The sequence below is a fragment of the Hyperoodon ampullatus genome, assembly GCF_949752795.1.
Source record: "Hyperoodon ampullatus genome assembly, chromosome: 1".
NCBI lineage: Eukaryota > Metazoa > Chordata > Mammalia > Artiodactyla > Ziphiidae > Hyperoodon > Hyperoodon ampullatus.
The window spans coordinates 84,870,286-84,888,225 of NC_136914.1; the positions used below are offsets into that span (position 1 = coordinate 84,870,286).

The 17,940-nt window shown below is 39.2% G+C and overlaps 1 protein-coding gene across 10 annotated transcripts in view; it reads left to right on the top strand.

The window, feature by feature from the left end:
• The window catches only part of LIMCH1 (LIM and calponin homology domains 1), a 344,011-nt gene that overhangs the window by 290,661 nt on the left and 35,410 nt on the right, over nucleotides 1–17,940 (top strand). For 9 of the 10 annotated variants that reach the window (XM_079701059.1, XM_079701061.1, XM_079701062.1 and 6 more), the window contains 3 exons: nucleotides 12,115–12,205; nucleotides 13,647–13,810; nucleotides 17,505–17,610. In XM_079701059.1, the coding sequence (XP_079557185.1) occupies nucleotides 12,115–12,205; nucleotides 13,647–13,810; nucleotides 17,505–17,610 (361 nt within the window). The remainder of the gene's footprint in view (nucleotides 1–12,114; nucleotides 12,206–13,646; nucleotides 13,811–17,504; nucleotides 17,611–17,940) is intronic. The other variant, XM_079701060.1, reaches the window with a different exon arrangement.

A 17,940-nucleotide genomic window follows, 5' to 3' on the forward strand; every position in this document is an offset into this window, starting at 1 on the left:
AAACTTTTTTTTTTCCTCTTCGGGATAATTTCAATGTGAAAGAATCTATTTAAAAAAAAATAAGTAGGTCTTGATAATGATCATTTCTTTCTAGGAAGGTGTATTAGTTTGCTAGGGCTGCCATAATGAAGTGACACAAACTGAGTGGCTTACACAACAGATATTAATTGTCTCATGGTCCTGCTGGCTGGAAGTCCAAAGTCAAGGTGTTGGCAGGGTTGGTTCCTTCTGGTGTCTATGAGGGAGAATCTGGTCCTGGCTTCTGGTGGTTTGCTGGCAGTCTTTGGCGTTCTCTGCCAAAGAAGAGGTAGATGCACCACCCTGATCTCTGCCTTCATGTTCACATGACACTCTCCCTGTGTGTTGTCTGTGTCCAAGTCTCCCCTTTTTATGAGGACACAGGTCATACTGGATTAGGGACCTACTCCACTCCAGTATGACCTCGTGTTAATTTAATTACATCTGCAAAAATCTTGTTTCCAAATAAAGTCACATTCTGAGGTAATTGAGTTTAGGACTTCCACACATAAATATGGGGGAGGACGCAGTTCAGCCCTAACAGAGGAATATAGCAGAAGGTGTCATGTGTAATGAGTAAAAACCTTTCTCTTGTCCCCCTGTGATTGGTGTCTAGTGTTATAGAAAAAGAAATAAATCTCTGAAATACCTTCATTTTTGTTTATTCAGGACCCCATCAGACTTGTTAAAATAATTTGAAAATAACTGGTGCCACCAGAACCTGACTTAACATCCTTGACAATTTGTATAAAAGGGTATCTTTCTTATTAGTTTTAAAAAACTCATTAAAAATCAAATTAACTTTTTTATTGGTTTAGCCCCTGAAATCCAGTGTAATTAGAAGTACTATTGAATGGCCAAGCTGAAAAATGTAGGGTAATTCAAGAATAGCAGAAGAGAGAACTCAAAATAACGTTAGATTTGCTTATTTGGAGTATAAAACGTCATCAAGAAGATTACACTTTTTCTTAGATCTCTCACCAGGGTTCGTGCTGGTTTTGCTGATCAAACCCCAACTGTCAGTACCACAGATAAAGGCCGGCTTTGGGGGTAGAATCGGACTCTGTTCAGCCTTATCTGTTCTCACCAGAGGCTGATTTCTGTGGTTTTAATTTATAGTGTTTGGGTTGGAATTATAAAGGAAGGGAGAAACTGTCAAAAATTTTCCCCCAGCACCTAGAAAAGTTTGGTCCAGAGGGAAACTTGTCTTCCAGCTCCAGGGCTAAGTTAAATGACCCAGCTACCTAAACCCCTCCAGAGGACTAGATATTGTTTTTCTTATCTCCAGGATTTGTCTTTTGAAGAATAAAATATGTTTTCGCAGAGGAGTTGAGAGCATTTAACTCTTCCTCACAGTGCTCAAGCCCTAGAAAGAGATTCAAAGTGGAATAGACCAAAATAACTTCCTCACCATGGTAACATGTTTGCTGGTCTCTAGGAGAAAAGTTTTGTGATCAAGGCACAGGCTGAATCCCTCAACCTGGAATTTAATTCTACTTTTCATTTGCATGAATGTTACCACCTCTGAAGAGTTCTTATGTGTTATCATGAGATGGAACACTGAGTTCTGCTAGGAGTGTGGGAACATTACTAGTAGAGTCAACATGAACTTATGCTCTTAAATTTAAATGTGAAGTTCCCCCAATTAATTAGACATTGCAGTGGTAGGATTGCTTTTCTGGGACAGTTAGTAATTCTGTTCTTATTTTTCTTTTGCCACACTTAATAATGAGTGTTTCCTAAGTTCCCTTCATAAGAACCTTTCCATGACTCAATCTGGTTACTCTGTCCATCAGGCCACAGGACCTTTGCACATACTGTTGAGCACAGTTCTTTGTCCCTGTACTTTGGAGAAGCAACAGTGTAGGAGCCACACTGGTCCCATAACAGAGGTACACAGGGCTTAGGCAGGCCCAGTAGATTAATTCCAAGAACAGATCCTAAGGGCTCTGCTATCAGGCACGTGTCCATTCTCTACCTTTACCTCTGCCCTCTGACCATTTTGTTGTTTGAATCTGGGAGGAACCCTGCCCTTGGCGGAATAGGTTTTTTACCAGCAGAAGTTAAAGGAATAAGTAAAGAGACCAGACGGTATAAGGTCTAAACTTCCCACACCAACTATTTAATCTCTCTTGTTCGAAGCTTCTAACCCTTTGGGGAAAAAGCTTTATCAATCTTATATGGAATTGTAAACAGAAGAAAAGGGGGTTTTATTTGTCTGTTTTGGGGTTTTACTAAACCTCCCTTAAAAAATACTCATTCTTGGGGCTTCCCTGGTGGCGCAGTGGTTGAGAGTCTGCCTGCCGATGCAGGGGACACGGGTTTGTGCCCCAGTCCGGGAAGATCCCACATGCCACGGAGTGGCTGGGCCCGTGAGCCATGGCTGCTGAGCCTGCGCGTCCGGAGCCTGTGCTCCGCAACGGGAGAGGCCACAGCAGTGAGAGGCCCGCGTACCGCAAAAAAAAAAAAACAAAAAAAACCCTCATTCTCAATAATTACTAATTTTCTTATTTTTACAATGAGCAACATAAAAAGAAAATAGCCTATTGTCTCTTACTGCCAGGCATTTTCCACCTTAACAGTAGTTGTACTGCTATACTCTCTAATGGCAAAGAGAAGATGGGTTGAAATATGTCACATTGGTTACATTGCCCCAAAAGTATCTTGTTTCAAGAGAGGCAAAATTAGATGATCTGAAAGAAATCATGTTATTTCAGAGGTATATATGGTATAACAAGGAAAGCCCTAATCAAAAGGTGGCCTTGTGGACTTTTTTCTGGAAACCATCCTGATCCTGGGCAGCCTGAGGTCTAATCTCATGGAAGAGCCTGGGAGTCTCTTACTCTGCAAAAAACTGCCTAGTTTGGAGTGATTTCTAGTTCAATAAACCCTAGTGGTTCTGAAGAGGCCATAGCATTTATTTACCTCATGTCTAGTACTTTAGGCTCTTGAATTAACCATGTCAGGGGCTACTATGTTATTTTCTGGGTAGATAACTACCTGTATGTATCAGACTTCAAGCCAAGTTGTTAGCTGCACTTCACGAAATTTTGGCTAAAACACTCTTCATACTCGCTTACAACTTATGACACCAAAAGTTTTCCGTTTAGAATATGTTATCCTAAGAGCCGTTTTCTTTTAATTAATTAATTCATTTATTTATTTATTTTTGGCTGTGTTGGGTCTTCGATGCGCGTGGGCTTTCTCTAGTTGTGGTGAGCGAAATTGTGGCACACGGGCTGAGTTGCTCCGTGACATGTGGAATCTTCCGGGACCAGGGCTCGAACCCGTGTCCCCTGCATTGGCAAGTGGACTCTTAACCACTGCGCCACCAGGGAAATCCCCTAAGAGACATTTTTAAACCCACTCCTCATTTTACTTCCTTCTCCATGGTCCAAGAAAAGCATTTCTTGACTGTGTTTCAGCCAGTATATTCCCATTGAAATGGTAGAATTCATTGGTCATGGCAAAATATGGTGACCAGCTTAAAACAGGAGGCTGCACTCAACAGCCTCCCAGGCCTTTTTACCAGCTTGCACTTGATTTGCTGTTTCTAATTCATTTGGCCCATTCTGTGGGGCTGTCAAAGGAATAGTGTTCTTCTTTTTAAATAGTGTCTTTCTTCCCAAAACTGCATTCCCAACAGATATACTTTTTACAAAGGAGTAGCCTCACCCACCACTAAAATGTCACGGTTCCTTCAGGGTGAGCTGGAACTATTCAAAGGGCACAGTACCAGTAGGCAGGAGCATTAATTCAGAAGGAGAGTCCGAGTGGCAGAGGAGAGTGGGCACCACACTGCAATGGGCCACGGGGTGTGAGGTGGGAGGGTCAGCCTCTTGCGTCAGCACAACCACTTTTGCGTATGACGTCATGTCTTTAGGTTCCTTCTACCTTATCTTTCTCATTAGAAACTCTTGAGACCATCGACTCTTACTTTAGAAATAGATCCTAAATTAAGTTTGGCTTGTTATTAATTTTTAATACTCTGGTTATATCTATTGAGACCAACAAACTCCAGATCATCCTCAACTGAATCACCTTTAAGGTAATGAGATCGTGATAGCAGTTGTGCTGATGGTTGTCCGTTACCTGATAAGCATGAATAAATGACCTACTCTGTGGCCCATTTTTGAAATTGAAAAAGAAACTCATGAACTTGCTATGAGAGCAATTTTCATAAAGCAACTAGCAAAGTATATAACATAATATTTAATTAAGAGCTAGAAAACAGGGTTAGAAGCCTAGAGGGACATAAAATGGCAAGGAACAGGTAAGATCATTGTAGGCTGGAGTTAGTCTAGTTGGGAAGGTTTTATGTGAATTTCAAAATCAACTTGTAGGCTTTGCATTGGAATGGAGGGGGGAAGCAAGCTGTTCCACATGTTGCGACCAGCAGAAGCAAAGACCTTAAGTGGGGATCACAGGACTAAGAGGTGATGAGGGTGACTAGATGCCATACACTCCAACCAGAGGGATGGGGGCTCCCATGGCCCCTCCCAGTTATCCTTGAGATATTTCCCAGTGGAAATCTAACACTCACTTTTTTTTGCATTTTAAAATATTGGCTTCTGTAAGAAAATCATATCATAGCACAAATACTAGACTTGTAGAATCCAGGATTGGAAAATAATTTGGAAGGTCTTTTAATCTAAGGACTAATTTATCCTGTTTAGTGACCTACAGAGAAATGTCTCCCTTCAAGATAGTCTAGTGTTTTCTTGATCCAGTGTGAGTCTTTGAATCTCTTCCTGCCTTGTTGTTGCCAAAAATGACCCTTTCCTAAAATACCTAAAGTACCCCATGCACTAGGTCAAAGACCAAACCCCCCCTGAGCCTCAGTTTATATTTAAAATAAGGATAATAATAGTATAGGCATCTGATGGTTATCGTGAGAATTCATATGTATAGACCACTTAGCATGATGTCACAGTGACTCATAGAGGTGCCCTTAAGTTAGTTTTAACATTGTCGTTCAACAAATGGGAGAAAGAAAGTTACCGTATATTTTTCAGAAGCCTGGAAGGGTGAGAGGTGCAAAGTTTTTTAGGTTAAAGTAAGGTCATCAGAATCACCATATTGAACAGATGTGAATTTCAAACAAATGTGATAAATTCCATGTTGTCTTCCAACTCAGCCCGTCAGTAGCTCCAGCTGTAATTCTCTAGGAAGCAAACAGACATGAACAGCTTTTTCCAGAAGACGATTGCCCTTGCAGATGCTCACATGCTTCTTCCAACAGCTCTTTTTGGTTCTCCTATTATTCACTCTTTCCCAAGTCTGGCTTCCCTCTGCCACCTAAACCCCCAGGACTCTCACCCGTTGACCTCCTGTCAGTGCCCTCTTGCCAGCTCACCCCAACCGATGTCCTGCATGCCCTCTGCGCTGGCAGCACCCTCCCACCTGGTCTGTGGCAATTCTCCCTCATGGACCAACGGCCAAACTCAGCTCTGAGGGATCTAAACAACTTCATCTGTGTTTCTCAAACTAAGTAACAAGATCTTTCCACCTTGACAAAGCTCTAGGCCTTCCTCTTGAAAATTCAGTACTTTACTAACGTTTTCTGATCCAGGAAAACAGACAATCAGATCTTTCTTGAAACATTTCATTTTTCAGTGAGAGCAGGGTGAAGGCATTTGAGTAGGTGCTGTTTTCCTTACAACTGTGACCAACTGCAGATTCCTCTTAGATGTCAAATGTCAATAGACATTTCTCTAGAAACTGTTTTACTCCATCCAGAAGTAGTTGCAAGAGCATTAGATTTAATACTCTAATTAAGTCATTAAAGATATTTAGGTATGAAAGTGTTTATAGACTTCAAGATAGTATACATCAGGAACAATAAAAAAATCAAACCTAGCCCATCTGACCTGGGTCAGACCCACACATTGTTGGTTGGAGAAGTTTAAGGCAAAAAGAAAAAGTTTAAGGAGTGGAAAGGCTGATTCTCCACGTAGATCCTCTTTCAACCAGTGAAAATAGATATTTGGTGATGTAAAAGCAAAAAGGGAAACACATGCATGGCATATGTGGCACCTGGGTCCTGCTGCCAAGACATAAATAGACTGATTTTCCAGGCTTGCGTCCAGATAAGTTCTTCAGGACTGGAGCCGGACAATCAGTCAGAGTCACCAAATAGCAGCTCAGGTAAGGACCTTGGACATCACACCTTCCAACCCGTAGAGGTTAAATGATCAGTCCAAGCTTTCATACCTCCTCTGTCCTAGAAACAGGGCCACTCAGACCCTGGGTCTCAGGACCATTTGTCCTCTCCTGCTTCATATTTCCAATTCATTCCACAGAGATGCTCTCTGGGCTGGTTCACCAGTAAGATTCTTGTTAAAAGAACAGCCCAAAGCCAGGTAGATCTGTGGCTAGACCATGTCCCTCTCAAGCTAGGAAACTGCCACCTCCCACCTGTGGCCTCAGGGCTCGGTCTGGCACCAGGGCCAGTTTGGATGGTGTTCTTAGTCAAGGAGATGCCAACTCCTGGCTTAGGCCCCTGTAACCTTTCTGTGCTCTCATTCATTCATGTCCAGGGATCTGTTTTTATTTTCATTCTTGAGACAGTATTACCAGTTGGAGAAGGGAAGCCTTCTCCTCTTTTCAGCTATAACCAAAGGAAAGTGTGGGCTATAAAGCACATTTTCCAGCAAGACAGGTTTGTTTCAGGCAAATCTCTGAGTCCATCAGCACTGGTTAAAACTGCCAATTTTGAACTCATTGCCTTTGAAGTAATGATGTGAGTAGAAAAGTAACAAGACTTCAGAATCGAGTATCAGACAGAAGTTAATTAAACTGGCTTTGGGATTTCCCTTGATTATATATAGTCTATATATATATATATAAAACAGAATATAGAAAACCATAAAAAAATATAAACTAGTTATTACTCCAGCCACTCAGAAATTAAGATTTTTTAAAATGTGCATCCTTCTCTTTTTCTCAGTGTATATAAAATATTTTGGGGGCTCATGTTATTCAAATTGTGTTGTAACTTGCTTTTTCTCTTAATTTATCCTGAATATTTTGTTAGTAATAGCTTGATTTTGATGACTAGTATGCATTTAAACTAAGCTTGACAGTATAAATTTCATAAATATTGCATCTTAACATTTGCTTCCCTATCGTGGGTTACATGTTGACTCTATGTCAGATACCATGCTGGGTCCCTGCCCCCCTAAGAACCTGGACTGGATCAAAAGCCTCAAGATGGGGTGATGGCTGGGGGTGGTCCGGTCTCAAGCTGCCCTGGGAAGTGGGACTTGGCTAACTTGCTCCCTGTCCCGAGAGATCCCGGAGAGTTCTCATCTTTTGCATAATAAATGGATGAGAGGTAGAATGGAAAGGATGAGGTAGAATGGATGAGAAGGAAAGGGCATGGAAATGGCAGTTTGAATCATTTCAGCAATAAACTTGGGACACTCAGGTTCTGGATTGCATCTTATGGGTCAAAACCTTTAAATACCTGGGGAGAAGTTGGCAGTGGGTGTGACTCCAAGTCCAGATGTTGGAGCACTGAGGTTACCAGCACAGGTCAAGGTTCCTACCTCCCCTGCCTACTAGCAATGTGGCTCTGGGTAAGTCACTTAGCCTCCTGGGCCTCAGCTTCCTCACCTGTATAAAGGGAATCATATTGGTGCATACTTTACAAGCTTGCTCTGAGGACTAAGGAAGATAATCCACATCAAGTGCTGACATGTGGGAAATCTAGTAAATATTGACCATGGCTACAGTGACAACAGTGTATAACCATTAAAACATAATTTTAAGGGAAGATAAATTGGGTCATCTGGGAGTTCAGTATTTGAGTGTTAAGCCACATAGAAATGCATCCAGAAACATGAGTATTCTTGAAAATCGAAGTTCTGCATTAGTCATGCATAAGTAAAATATTACTGAAATGAGGTGTGCTAGTAAAATCATCCTTATTGAAGTAGTGCTTGAGAACTTTGTCTCTTCTGCATTATAAATTATGTCTAGGGCTTCCCTCGTGGCGCAGCGGTTAAGAATCCGCCTGCCAATGCAGGGGACACGGGTTCGAGCCCTGGTCCGGGAAGATCCCACATGCCGCGGAGCCTAAGCCCGTGTGCCACAACTACTGAGCCTGCACTCTAGAGCCACGAGCCACAACTACTGAGCCTGCACTCTAGAGCCCGTGAGCCACAACTACTGAGCCCACGTGCCACAACTACTGAAGCCTGTGCGTCTAGAGCCCGTGCTCTGCAACAAGAGAAGACACGGCAATGAGAAGCCCACACACCACAACAAAGAGTAGACCCTGCTCGCCACAACTAGGGAAAGCCTGCGCACAGCAATGAAGACCCAATGCAGCCAAAAATAAATAAATAAAATAAATAAATTAAAAAAAATTATGTCTAAAGGACTTCATGAATTATCTTATTTCATTGATTCCAAGGGGCACACTTGCCACACTTGAGCATCTCTAAATCAGGACATGTCTTTTTTTCAGGATATGTCTTATAATCAATAGTGTGTCCTATTTAACAGGTAGTTTGCTTTCTTTCTTAGTAGTACCTAAAATAATACAGCTTAAACTTGATGGCATCTAAGATTTAATAAAATATGTCCATTTCTTTGTCCATGTTTGGGCCGGGAAGGCTTTTGGCTCAGTTTTTGTAGTTATTTATTTCCAGTCACTGGAAACACCAGTGTTCTCAAGAGCATCATTCATCAATATTTAACTGCAAATTTGTTTCCCAACCTCAGATAGTTTTCCATAATCTAATCCATTTGAGGAGAAAACCTAAAAATCAGTATTTCAGACAGTATTTTATATATTAAAAATCAGTATCTCTGGCAGTATTTATATATTAACATCATAAAATAAAAAATACTATGTATTAATACTTCTATGTGTGTGGGGGACACTTTAAATTATTAAACCCAGGTTATTCTGTTGTAATACTAGGCTGGTGGGTCTTCAAATGCTACTCTCATGTCAGTTGTTCATATAACAGTGTACAGACACACACACACACAGAGAACATATATATGTAACTTCACTATAATAAAAGAGACTTTGGTTTATTTAACCATTTCCACTCATTAAGTCTCTTAAAGGGCTTCAATTCAGGCTTCTTGATGTATTAAAGAGTTACAAAATCCATTAAGTAGTATAAATATGATGCTTATTTCCTTCCTAGGGTTTTAAAGGTGCATGTTAATTTAATATTTTGTTCTTCCAGAATTGATACACAGTTATCTGTCATTAGAAAGTGCTCATCTAGTTATGAAGATGTCAAAACTACCCCATCCTCCAAAAGAAAAAGCATATCTTTGCCACTAGATGCTATTATAAAATTCTTTAGCAGCTTGAAAGGCTAGTGGCTTAAAGTTTCCTTGTGTCTTTTTTTTAACTTTGAAAATTTCCAAATAATTTTTTCACAAATTTTTTTCCATTTTTTATTGTGGTAAAGTAAAACATAAAATTTACTATCTTAACCATTTTTAAGTGCACAGTTTAGTAGTATTTAGTACATTCATATTGTTGTGCAACCATTGCCACCATCCATCTCCAGAACTCTTTTCATCTTGCTAAACTGAAACTCTGTACCCGTTAAACAATAGTTCCCCATGGCCCACTCCCCTCAGACCCAGGCAACAATCATTTTACTTTTTTTTCCCCTTCACTTTTCCCCCATGCCCCAGCCTCTGGTAGCTACCATTCTACTCTCTGTTACTACGGGTCTGGCATTTTTTAATTTTAATTTTTTAGATTCCAGATATAACTGAGATCATGCAATATTTGTCCTTCTGTGTCTGGCTTATTTCACTCAGCATAATGTTCTCCAGGTTCACGCATATTGTCGCAAATGACAGGATTTTCTTCTTTTTAAAGGCTCAATAATATTCCATTGTATATGTGTGTATAATATTGATATCTGTGCATATAGTAATATTTATGTATCAGAATATATGAATAATATATACATATATACATGTTTTCTTTATCTAGTCATCCATCAACATTTAGGTTGTTTCCATAACTTGGCTATTGTGAATAATGCTGCAATGAACATGGGAGTACAGATATCTCTTCGAGATACTGATTTCATTTCCTTTGGCTATATATACCTAGAAGTGGAATTGCTGGATCATATAATAGTTCTATTTTAAATTTTTGATGAAACTCCATACTATTTTCCATAATGGCTGTACCAATTTACATTCCCACCATCAGTGTACAATGGTTCCCTTTTCTCCACATTCTCAACAACACTTGTTATCTTTTGACGTTTTTATTTATTTATTTATTTATTTATTGGCTGCATTGGGTCTTCGTTGCTGCATGTGGGCTTTTTCTAGTTGTGGCGAGCGGGGGCTACTCTTCGTTGCAGTGCGCAGGCTTCTCATTGCGGTGCCTTCTCTTTGTTGCGGAGCACAGGCTCTAGGTGCGTGGGCTTCAGTAGTTGTGGCGCACGGGCTTAGTTGCTCTGTGGCATGTGGGATCTTCCCGACCAGGGCTCGAACCCACGTCCCCTGCACTGGCAGGCGGGTTCTTAACCACTGCACCAGGGAAGTCCCTCTTTTGACTTTTTGATAATAACAATCCCTAAAAGATATAAGGTGGTATCTCACTGTAGTTTTGATTTCCCTGGTGATTAGTGATGTTGAGCATCTTTTCATATACATGACTTCAGTTGGCCATTTGTATATCTTCTTTGGGAAAATGTCTATTCAGGTCCTTTTCCCATTTTTAAGTTGGTTTATTTGATGTATTTTGCTATTGAGTTGTAAGAGTTCCTTTTATATTTTGGATATCAATCCCTTATTGGATGTATGATTTGCAAATATTTTCCCCCATTCCATAGATTGCCCTCTCATTTTGTTATTTATTTCCTTTGCTGTGCAGAAACATTTCAGTTTGATGTAGTCCCATTTGTTTATTTTTGCTTTTGTTGCCTGAGCTTTTGGTGCCAAATCCAAGAAATCATTGCTAAGACCAATGCCTAGGAGATTTCCCCGTTTTCTTCTAGGAGTTTTATGGTTTTCAGTCATACTTTTAAGTCTTTTATCCATTAGACATTGATTTTGGTGTATGGTGTAAGATAAGAGTCCAATTTCATTCTTTTGCATGTCGATATCCAGTTTTCCCAACAGCATTTACTGAAAAGTCTATCCTTTACCCATTTTGTATTCTTGGTGCCTTTGTCAAAAATTAGTTGACCATAAAAGTGTGGGTTGATTTCTGGATGTTCTGTTCCATTGATTTCTGTGTCTGTTTTTATGCCAGTACCAAACTGTTTTGATTAATGTAGCTTGGTAACATAGTTTGAAATCAGGAAATGTGATGCTTCCAGTTTTGTTCTTCTTGCTCAAGATTGCTTTAGCTATTTGGGGTCCTTTGTATTTCCATATGAATTGTAGGGTTTTTTTTTCTATTTCTGTGAAAAATGCCATTGGAATTTTTAGAGGGATTGCATTGAATCTGTAGATTGCTTTGGGTAATGGGGATATTTTAACAATATTAATTCTTCCAATCCATGAATACAAGATATCTTTCCATATCTTTTTGTCTTCTTCAGTTTCTTTCAGAAATTATGGGGGGGTGGGGGTGGAATATGAGAAGTTGGGTAACAGAAAGTTGTTGAGAGCCCAGAAAGGGAGAGAACTTCAAGAATAAAATGCACAATGCTAAGAGCCACCAGCATCTGTGCTGAAGACAAGCTACTGAGAGGTTAATTGCAACTTGAAAAAAATATTTTTTTTCACTGGTGATATGACCCTAAGCCAACTGTAAAGGCATTTGGGAGCAAGAGAGTGGTAACTATGATTTTGAAAAACTGATAGTGAAAGGAAGGAAGAAGAGGCAGTCAGAGGAGGTGGGGAGGTAGTGGGGTTGTGTGCCCTCATAACATGGTTCTGCTTCAGCACTTATGTTCTCCTTCACGGAACATCTCCTTCTGACAAACCCAGCCTTTCACCACTGGAAATAGAAAAGAGTGAATTCATATAGGCAGCTCACCTCGTTGGCCTGAAAACTACTACTGGAAAAAAGAGAAAGAAATCCTTTACCTTCTAGAACCTTCAAGGGGATAATGTATTCAAGGTGGAAAAATATTTTTCTTTTAGGCAACCACTGAAGAAACTGAAACAAACAGTCAAGAAGATGAGAATTATGGTGAAAAAACAGAAAAAGGGAATACAGAAGTTGCCTCATCAGGTTTGTTTTTATAACAGACTAGTTTTAAGGTAAAGCGTGATAACTCTTAAGAGAATGAAAATAGAAAAGGTAGCGAATGAGGCTCTGTGACTGGTGTGGTTGTGCTGCCACCTAGTGACTTCCTGGGGGAATTCTGACCAAGTGATTTATCTTGCTGTAAAAAAAAAAAACAGGAACCCATGCTTTTTTGCTACCTTGTTTCATTTTGTTTTTTTTTGAAAGTTTATCTCCGTCATCATAAAAGAGTTATATTTCCCCAAATCAATAATGCTAAAAACTGAGGGTTATATTTAACACACAGTAACAACAATAGATAAGACAGATTAAAAATATATCATCAAAATAGATGCTGAGGGCTTCCCTGGTGGCGCAATGGTTGAGAGTCCGCCTGCCGATGCAGGGGACACGGGTTCGTGCCCTGGTCCGGGAAGATCCCACATGCCGCGGAGCAGCTAGGCCCGTGAGCCATGGCTGCTGAGCCTGCGCGTCCAGAGCCTGTGCTCTGCAACAGGAGAGGCCACAACAGTGAGAGGCCCGCGTACCGCAAAAAAAAAAAAAAAATATATATATATATATATATATATATAGGTAGATAGATAGATAGATGCTGAAGTGGTAAACCCAATGAATAGTTTGAAAGAATAAAGTAATGCCACACATATGAACAGTGAGAATGAATAGAAACCCACTCTTCCCTAAAGTAATATTTCTCGATATTTTTAACACATTTTTTCTTTTGATAAACATGAAAACCTCTCACCCTCTTCTAATACCAAGTTATTTTTAAATGGCATTGTAAAGTAAATTAAAAGTCATTACTAAAAATTTTAGCGTATACTTTTTCAAACTAGACTGTACCTCCACATTCTGATATGCCCCTTCAGGTGGTGACTTTTCCACCCACTTTAGACTGTACCAAATTCTTCTTTGTATATCCGAGAACACTTAATTTTCATTGCATTATATTGATTTTAACCACACAATCCTTAACACATTCCAATTATGAGAACATGATGTTAAAAAGGAACATCGAAATACAAAAGGAAGAGTCAGGCTGCCCCTCATTTGGAAAGAAATTTGGATAGAAAATATCTATAAATGTTCACCTGTCCAACCCACCTCTCGTAATATTTCCTGCCAGCATTTTGTTTCATGTAGTGTTATTCATATGTAAACTGGGACTCTTATTCAGAACTTAAGTTTTTCATAGTGGGGTTCTTTGATGTGTTTTATGTTGCTTGATTTTTTAATAATATCATGAAAGAGCCTAGAGAATTCTAGTACCTGAAGCTCTTTTGTACCTCTCATCACACTGTAATCCAGCTCCGTGTTGCCCCGGGCAAGATATGTACTCAGTGTACTTCCTGGCGTGGCAGCACCAACGAGCCTTTATATGGTTTTCATCTTGTTCTTTATGTTTCTGAATGTAACTCCATTTCAGAGCCACAGTATTTTACATCAACTGTGACTGGATCCAGCCCGACCGTGGCCTTTGTGGAGCTTTCCTCCAGCCCCCAGGTGAAGAACGAGGTGCCAGAAGAGAAAGACCAGAAGAAACCGGAAAATGAAATGAGTGGAAAGGTGGAACTGGTGCTGTCACAAAAGGTGAGGTGGACTAAAGCCGTTAAGTCCACGATTCATGTGGCTTCATGTTACTGCCGGCTGCTATGGTGGCACCATTTTGTAATGAAGATTTATTTTCTCTCCTGATCTTGTTTCCTACCTTTGATCTGTATTTTTTTTCTTAATACAAATATAATACATGTTCATTGTAAAAAAAAAAAAAGTAACTACATATAGAAAGATGTCTGTGTTAGGCCACTTGGGCTGCTATAACAGAAAACCATAGACTTGGTGGCTTATAAACAACAGAAATTTATTTCTGTCAATTATGGCAACTGGGAGGTGCAAGAGCAAGGCACTGACAGTCAGCATCTGGTGAGAACCCACTTCCTGACTCACAGACAGCTGTCTTCTTGCTGTGCCCTCACTTGGCAGAAGGGCCAAGGGAGCTCTTCTGAGTTTCTTTTATACCGTCACTAGTCCCATTCATGAGATCTTCACCCCCATGACCTAATCACCTCCCAAAAGGCCCAGCTCCCAATACCATTACCTTGGGGGGTTAGGGTTTCAGCATATGAATTTTGGGGGGACACAAACATTCAGCCTATAGCTATTTATTTTTAATGTATATTTACAGTGATATACATGTAAATATGTAACAAATCTATCAAATAATATGTGTAAATATACATAAAATATATAAATAAAAAACAGAAATAGAGCAAGAGAGAAAAAGTCACTGAAACCTACCTCTCTATTAATAATAAGTGGTAAATATATTCTTTCAACATCTTTTAAAATTTATTTTAAATGGCTAATTTTTAATTATGAAGAATTATATACATTTAAAGGAAAAATGTAGTATAGATATCTGTTACAAAGCTTTGCAGTTAGGTTTTAGTTTGCCATGCATGAGCTTGCTTATCTGTAACTTACTCCATATTCTCTTTCCGATATTTACCTGTTTTACAGTAATGGTACTTCTGATGCCTCTGAACTTGAATAACAAGGAAACTAGAAAATTATTATTCTGATATAATGGGTTTTAACATCTTGTTTTTATTAAATTTCTTCTTTGTTTGGAGTCTCATCTCTTTCATATTAATTTAGTTTGTTTTCAGGCACAGTCTAAAAGTCATCTTTTGTACCTGTTGTCCTCAACCTTGGTTACCCTTTAGAATTTAATAGATACCAGATCATATAAATCTCAGTCTCTGGGAACAGAGCTCAGGCATCTGTATTTTCAAAAGCTCCCCAGGTGATTCTGAGGGGTCACCAAGATAGAGTACAACTGACTTGCGTACTAGATACTTTATGTGGTGATATTCCAACTTTAAAAATTAAACCTAAATTTGGATTTGACTTTAGAGTGAAAAATTTACCACTTCTAGTTCTGGTTCATCTATCATCTACTCAACCAATAGTGGTTGTGCACCTACTATGTGCCAGGTACTCTGCAGACACTGGATATTCAACAGTGAATAAGACACAGCCCCTGGCCTTAAGATGCTGAGGGTGCTGTATGTCTGGTGGAGCCCAAAAATGCCTGCTTCCCTGATGCCTTTTGGGGATTTCAGACTCTAGCTACTCCCCCATTTTTATACATAGAGAATTAAAAAATGGTCTGGAGGTCTGAACAGAAGAACCTAACTGTAGGAAAAGTGTTGGGGGCAGACAGGATTTCCTGCCTTTGCAGGTTGTGCCTGATCCACATTACACTTGTAATCTATTTATTTATTCTTCTTGCAAATTGACCTTTTATCCTATGTAAATATAAAATGAAAGGAAAACTCTATAACATTGCTAGAAAAAAATATTTTTAAAATCAAACAAAATGGATACCATAACATAAAAAATATTCATCTGCATTCCTCATCTGCGTAACCTCATCTATGTGATCCATCTTTGGACCCCCAGTGTCATGGCTACCCTACTATGGAAAAAATTGTTTTCAGGGGTTCTTAACTCTGTGTGTATGAGTGTGTGTGTGCACACACACACGCTGCACGTGTGCCCACGCGTGTACATGCACCATGGACCCTTTGTCTATCTGGTAAATGTTATTCTCAGAATAATATTGTTTAAGCCATAAAATACACAGCATTACCAAGTTTTCCTTGGTATCAAGTAGTACAAAATATGTATAACCACATGACTTCTTTTCTGTGGACTCCAGGTTAAGAATCTCTGCTAGATGATTAGCAAATGGAATAATGGTCTTTGAACCCAATGCTTTTCACACCATGTGAATTTCTCCTTTTCTCCTTTCTCTACTTTACAGTTAACTTTTAGAGAAAGAAAGAAAGAAAGAAAGATGATGACAGTGGTTGCAACAGCTTTTATTTTCTGACTTCACTTGAGAGTGTTACCTTTATAAAATGAAGTACCAATGCACACAGGCTGACTTTTTACATAGTGGGTATTTTGAGCATTTCTGCTGAGATTAACTGTTTCATTTACAACCAGGCATTATCTGAAACATATTTTTGTCAATTCCACTATGGAGGAAATGGTATGAGCTTAAGATTTGAGGGTTGTCAACTTTGGTAAATCTAGGCCTTAGGTTTTGCTGCATGTTTAACACTGAAGTTCATTTGGACATCTGGTTGACCTCTGTAATGCAGAACAATTAACTGTATTTTCTTCAAGATTCCGTTAGGGTTGAATATATTATTCATCAAGAAAAATAAAATCTTACTGAGGAGAAATTCTAGACATTAAATCATCCTGAGGACCAAATAAGAGATCAGCTTATGATGAAACAAGTGCTCTGGAGCCTCACTCGCCCACTGGCCATAAAATTAATCTCTTCATGGCCACCAGCCAATGAATCAGAGAAGATTCTTTAAGCAGCTAAAAGGACATCGGAACTGATACAGCCACACTCCTCATTCTGATCTCTGCTCAGTCTATTGACTCTTTATTTTGGTCATTAGTTTGGTTATCTGGTCTTTCAGGAATCAGTTGATTAGAAGCAACAAATCGGAAGGAGGGTGTTCTACCAAAGGTCCTTCCGATTGGGGAGAAACAAAATAAAATTAACTAGCAATAACAAGAAAAATCTGTTTTTACAAAGCAAACATAAGAATTTTTAAAGCCTGTAATTTTGGATCTATTTACCATAAGGTCACGTGGTCTAACATGCTTCAAAAATCCCTTAAGGGCATCATCACTATGGCACTGTTTGATATAATGGTTATTTACAATAATGCTTCTTTGTCAACAAGCACAGTATATTGTCTGTAATGTGCTTTGCGTAAATTTGTTGGGGGGGGTATGTAGTGTCTCAAGAATAATGCCCATTAGAAGGTAATATTACTTTAATATTTAATACTTACATAGTAAGAATTTTTTTTAAATCTTATGTGGAACATCTCACTTCCTGACATTACAAATTCAGTATTATGTAGTACCAAGAAGAGAAACCGTGATTGATCCCAATAAGAACATGAGACAGAGTGATGTATTATCTCAAATATGAAATATTGTCCTCTGAGTTTGAAGAAACATGATCATCAAATTTTTATGCTCTAGTTTGATTTCTCTGAAAAATTGACCTCTATATTAATGTAGAAAAACATGAAGGGGTTTAGAGAAGGGGCAAAATTTTCCATTTACAATTTAAATGTTTGGGTTTATTGACTTACTGTAGCCATGGATCCTTACATTTTATTTCACCTGTGCATTTATTAATGGACAATACTTGTAATGTTTATGTCTGTTGCCCATGATCCAGGTGGTAAAGCCAAAATCTCCAGAACCAGAAGCAACCCTGACGTTTCCATTTCTGGACAAAATGCCTGAAAGCAGCCAATTACCTTTGCCAAATCTCAGTTCTCAAGGTAAAAAGATAGAAATGTTTTGTTTTAGTTCTACATGTTCTGCTGGGCCCATTTGTAGTGAAATATTCTTCATTTTCAAGGGAGATTACTTCCTTTATGTTGATGTACCTTTAGCCATTGGGTTTGCCAGAGTCCATGATGGCTAAATTAATCACTTCAGAATGGAGGTTTGGAGCTACAGTCTCTATTTGGCTTAGCCAGGAACCCCAGCTGCCAAGACCGTTTTGTCAGCCAGGCACTGTAGGCACAATAGGGCCTGTACAAGTATTTGATACCCGAAAATAATTTTTATTGGCTCTTAAATATTTTAAAAATTACAGGGCTTCCCTG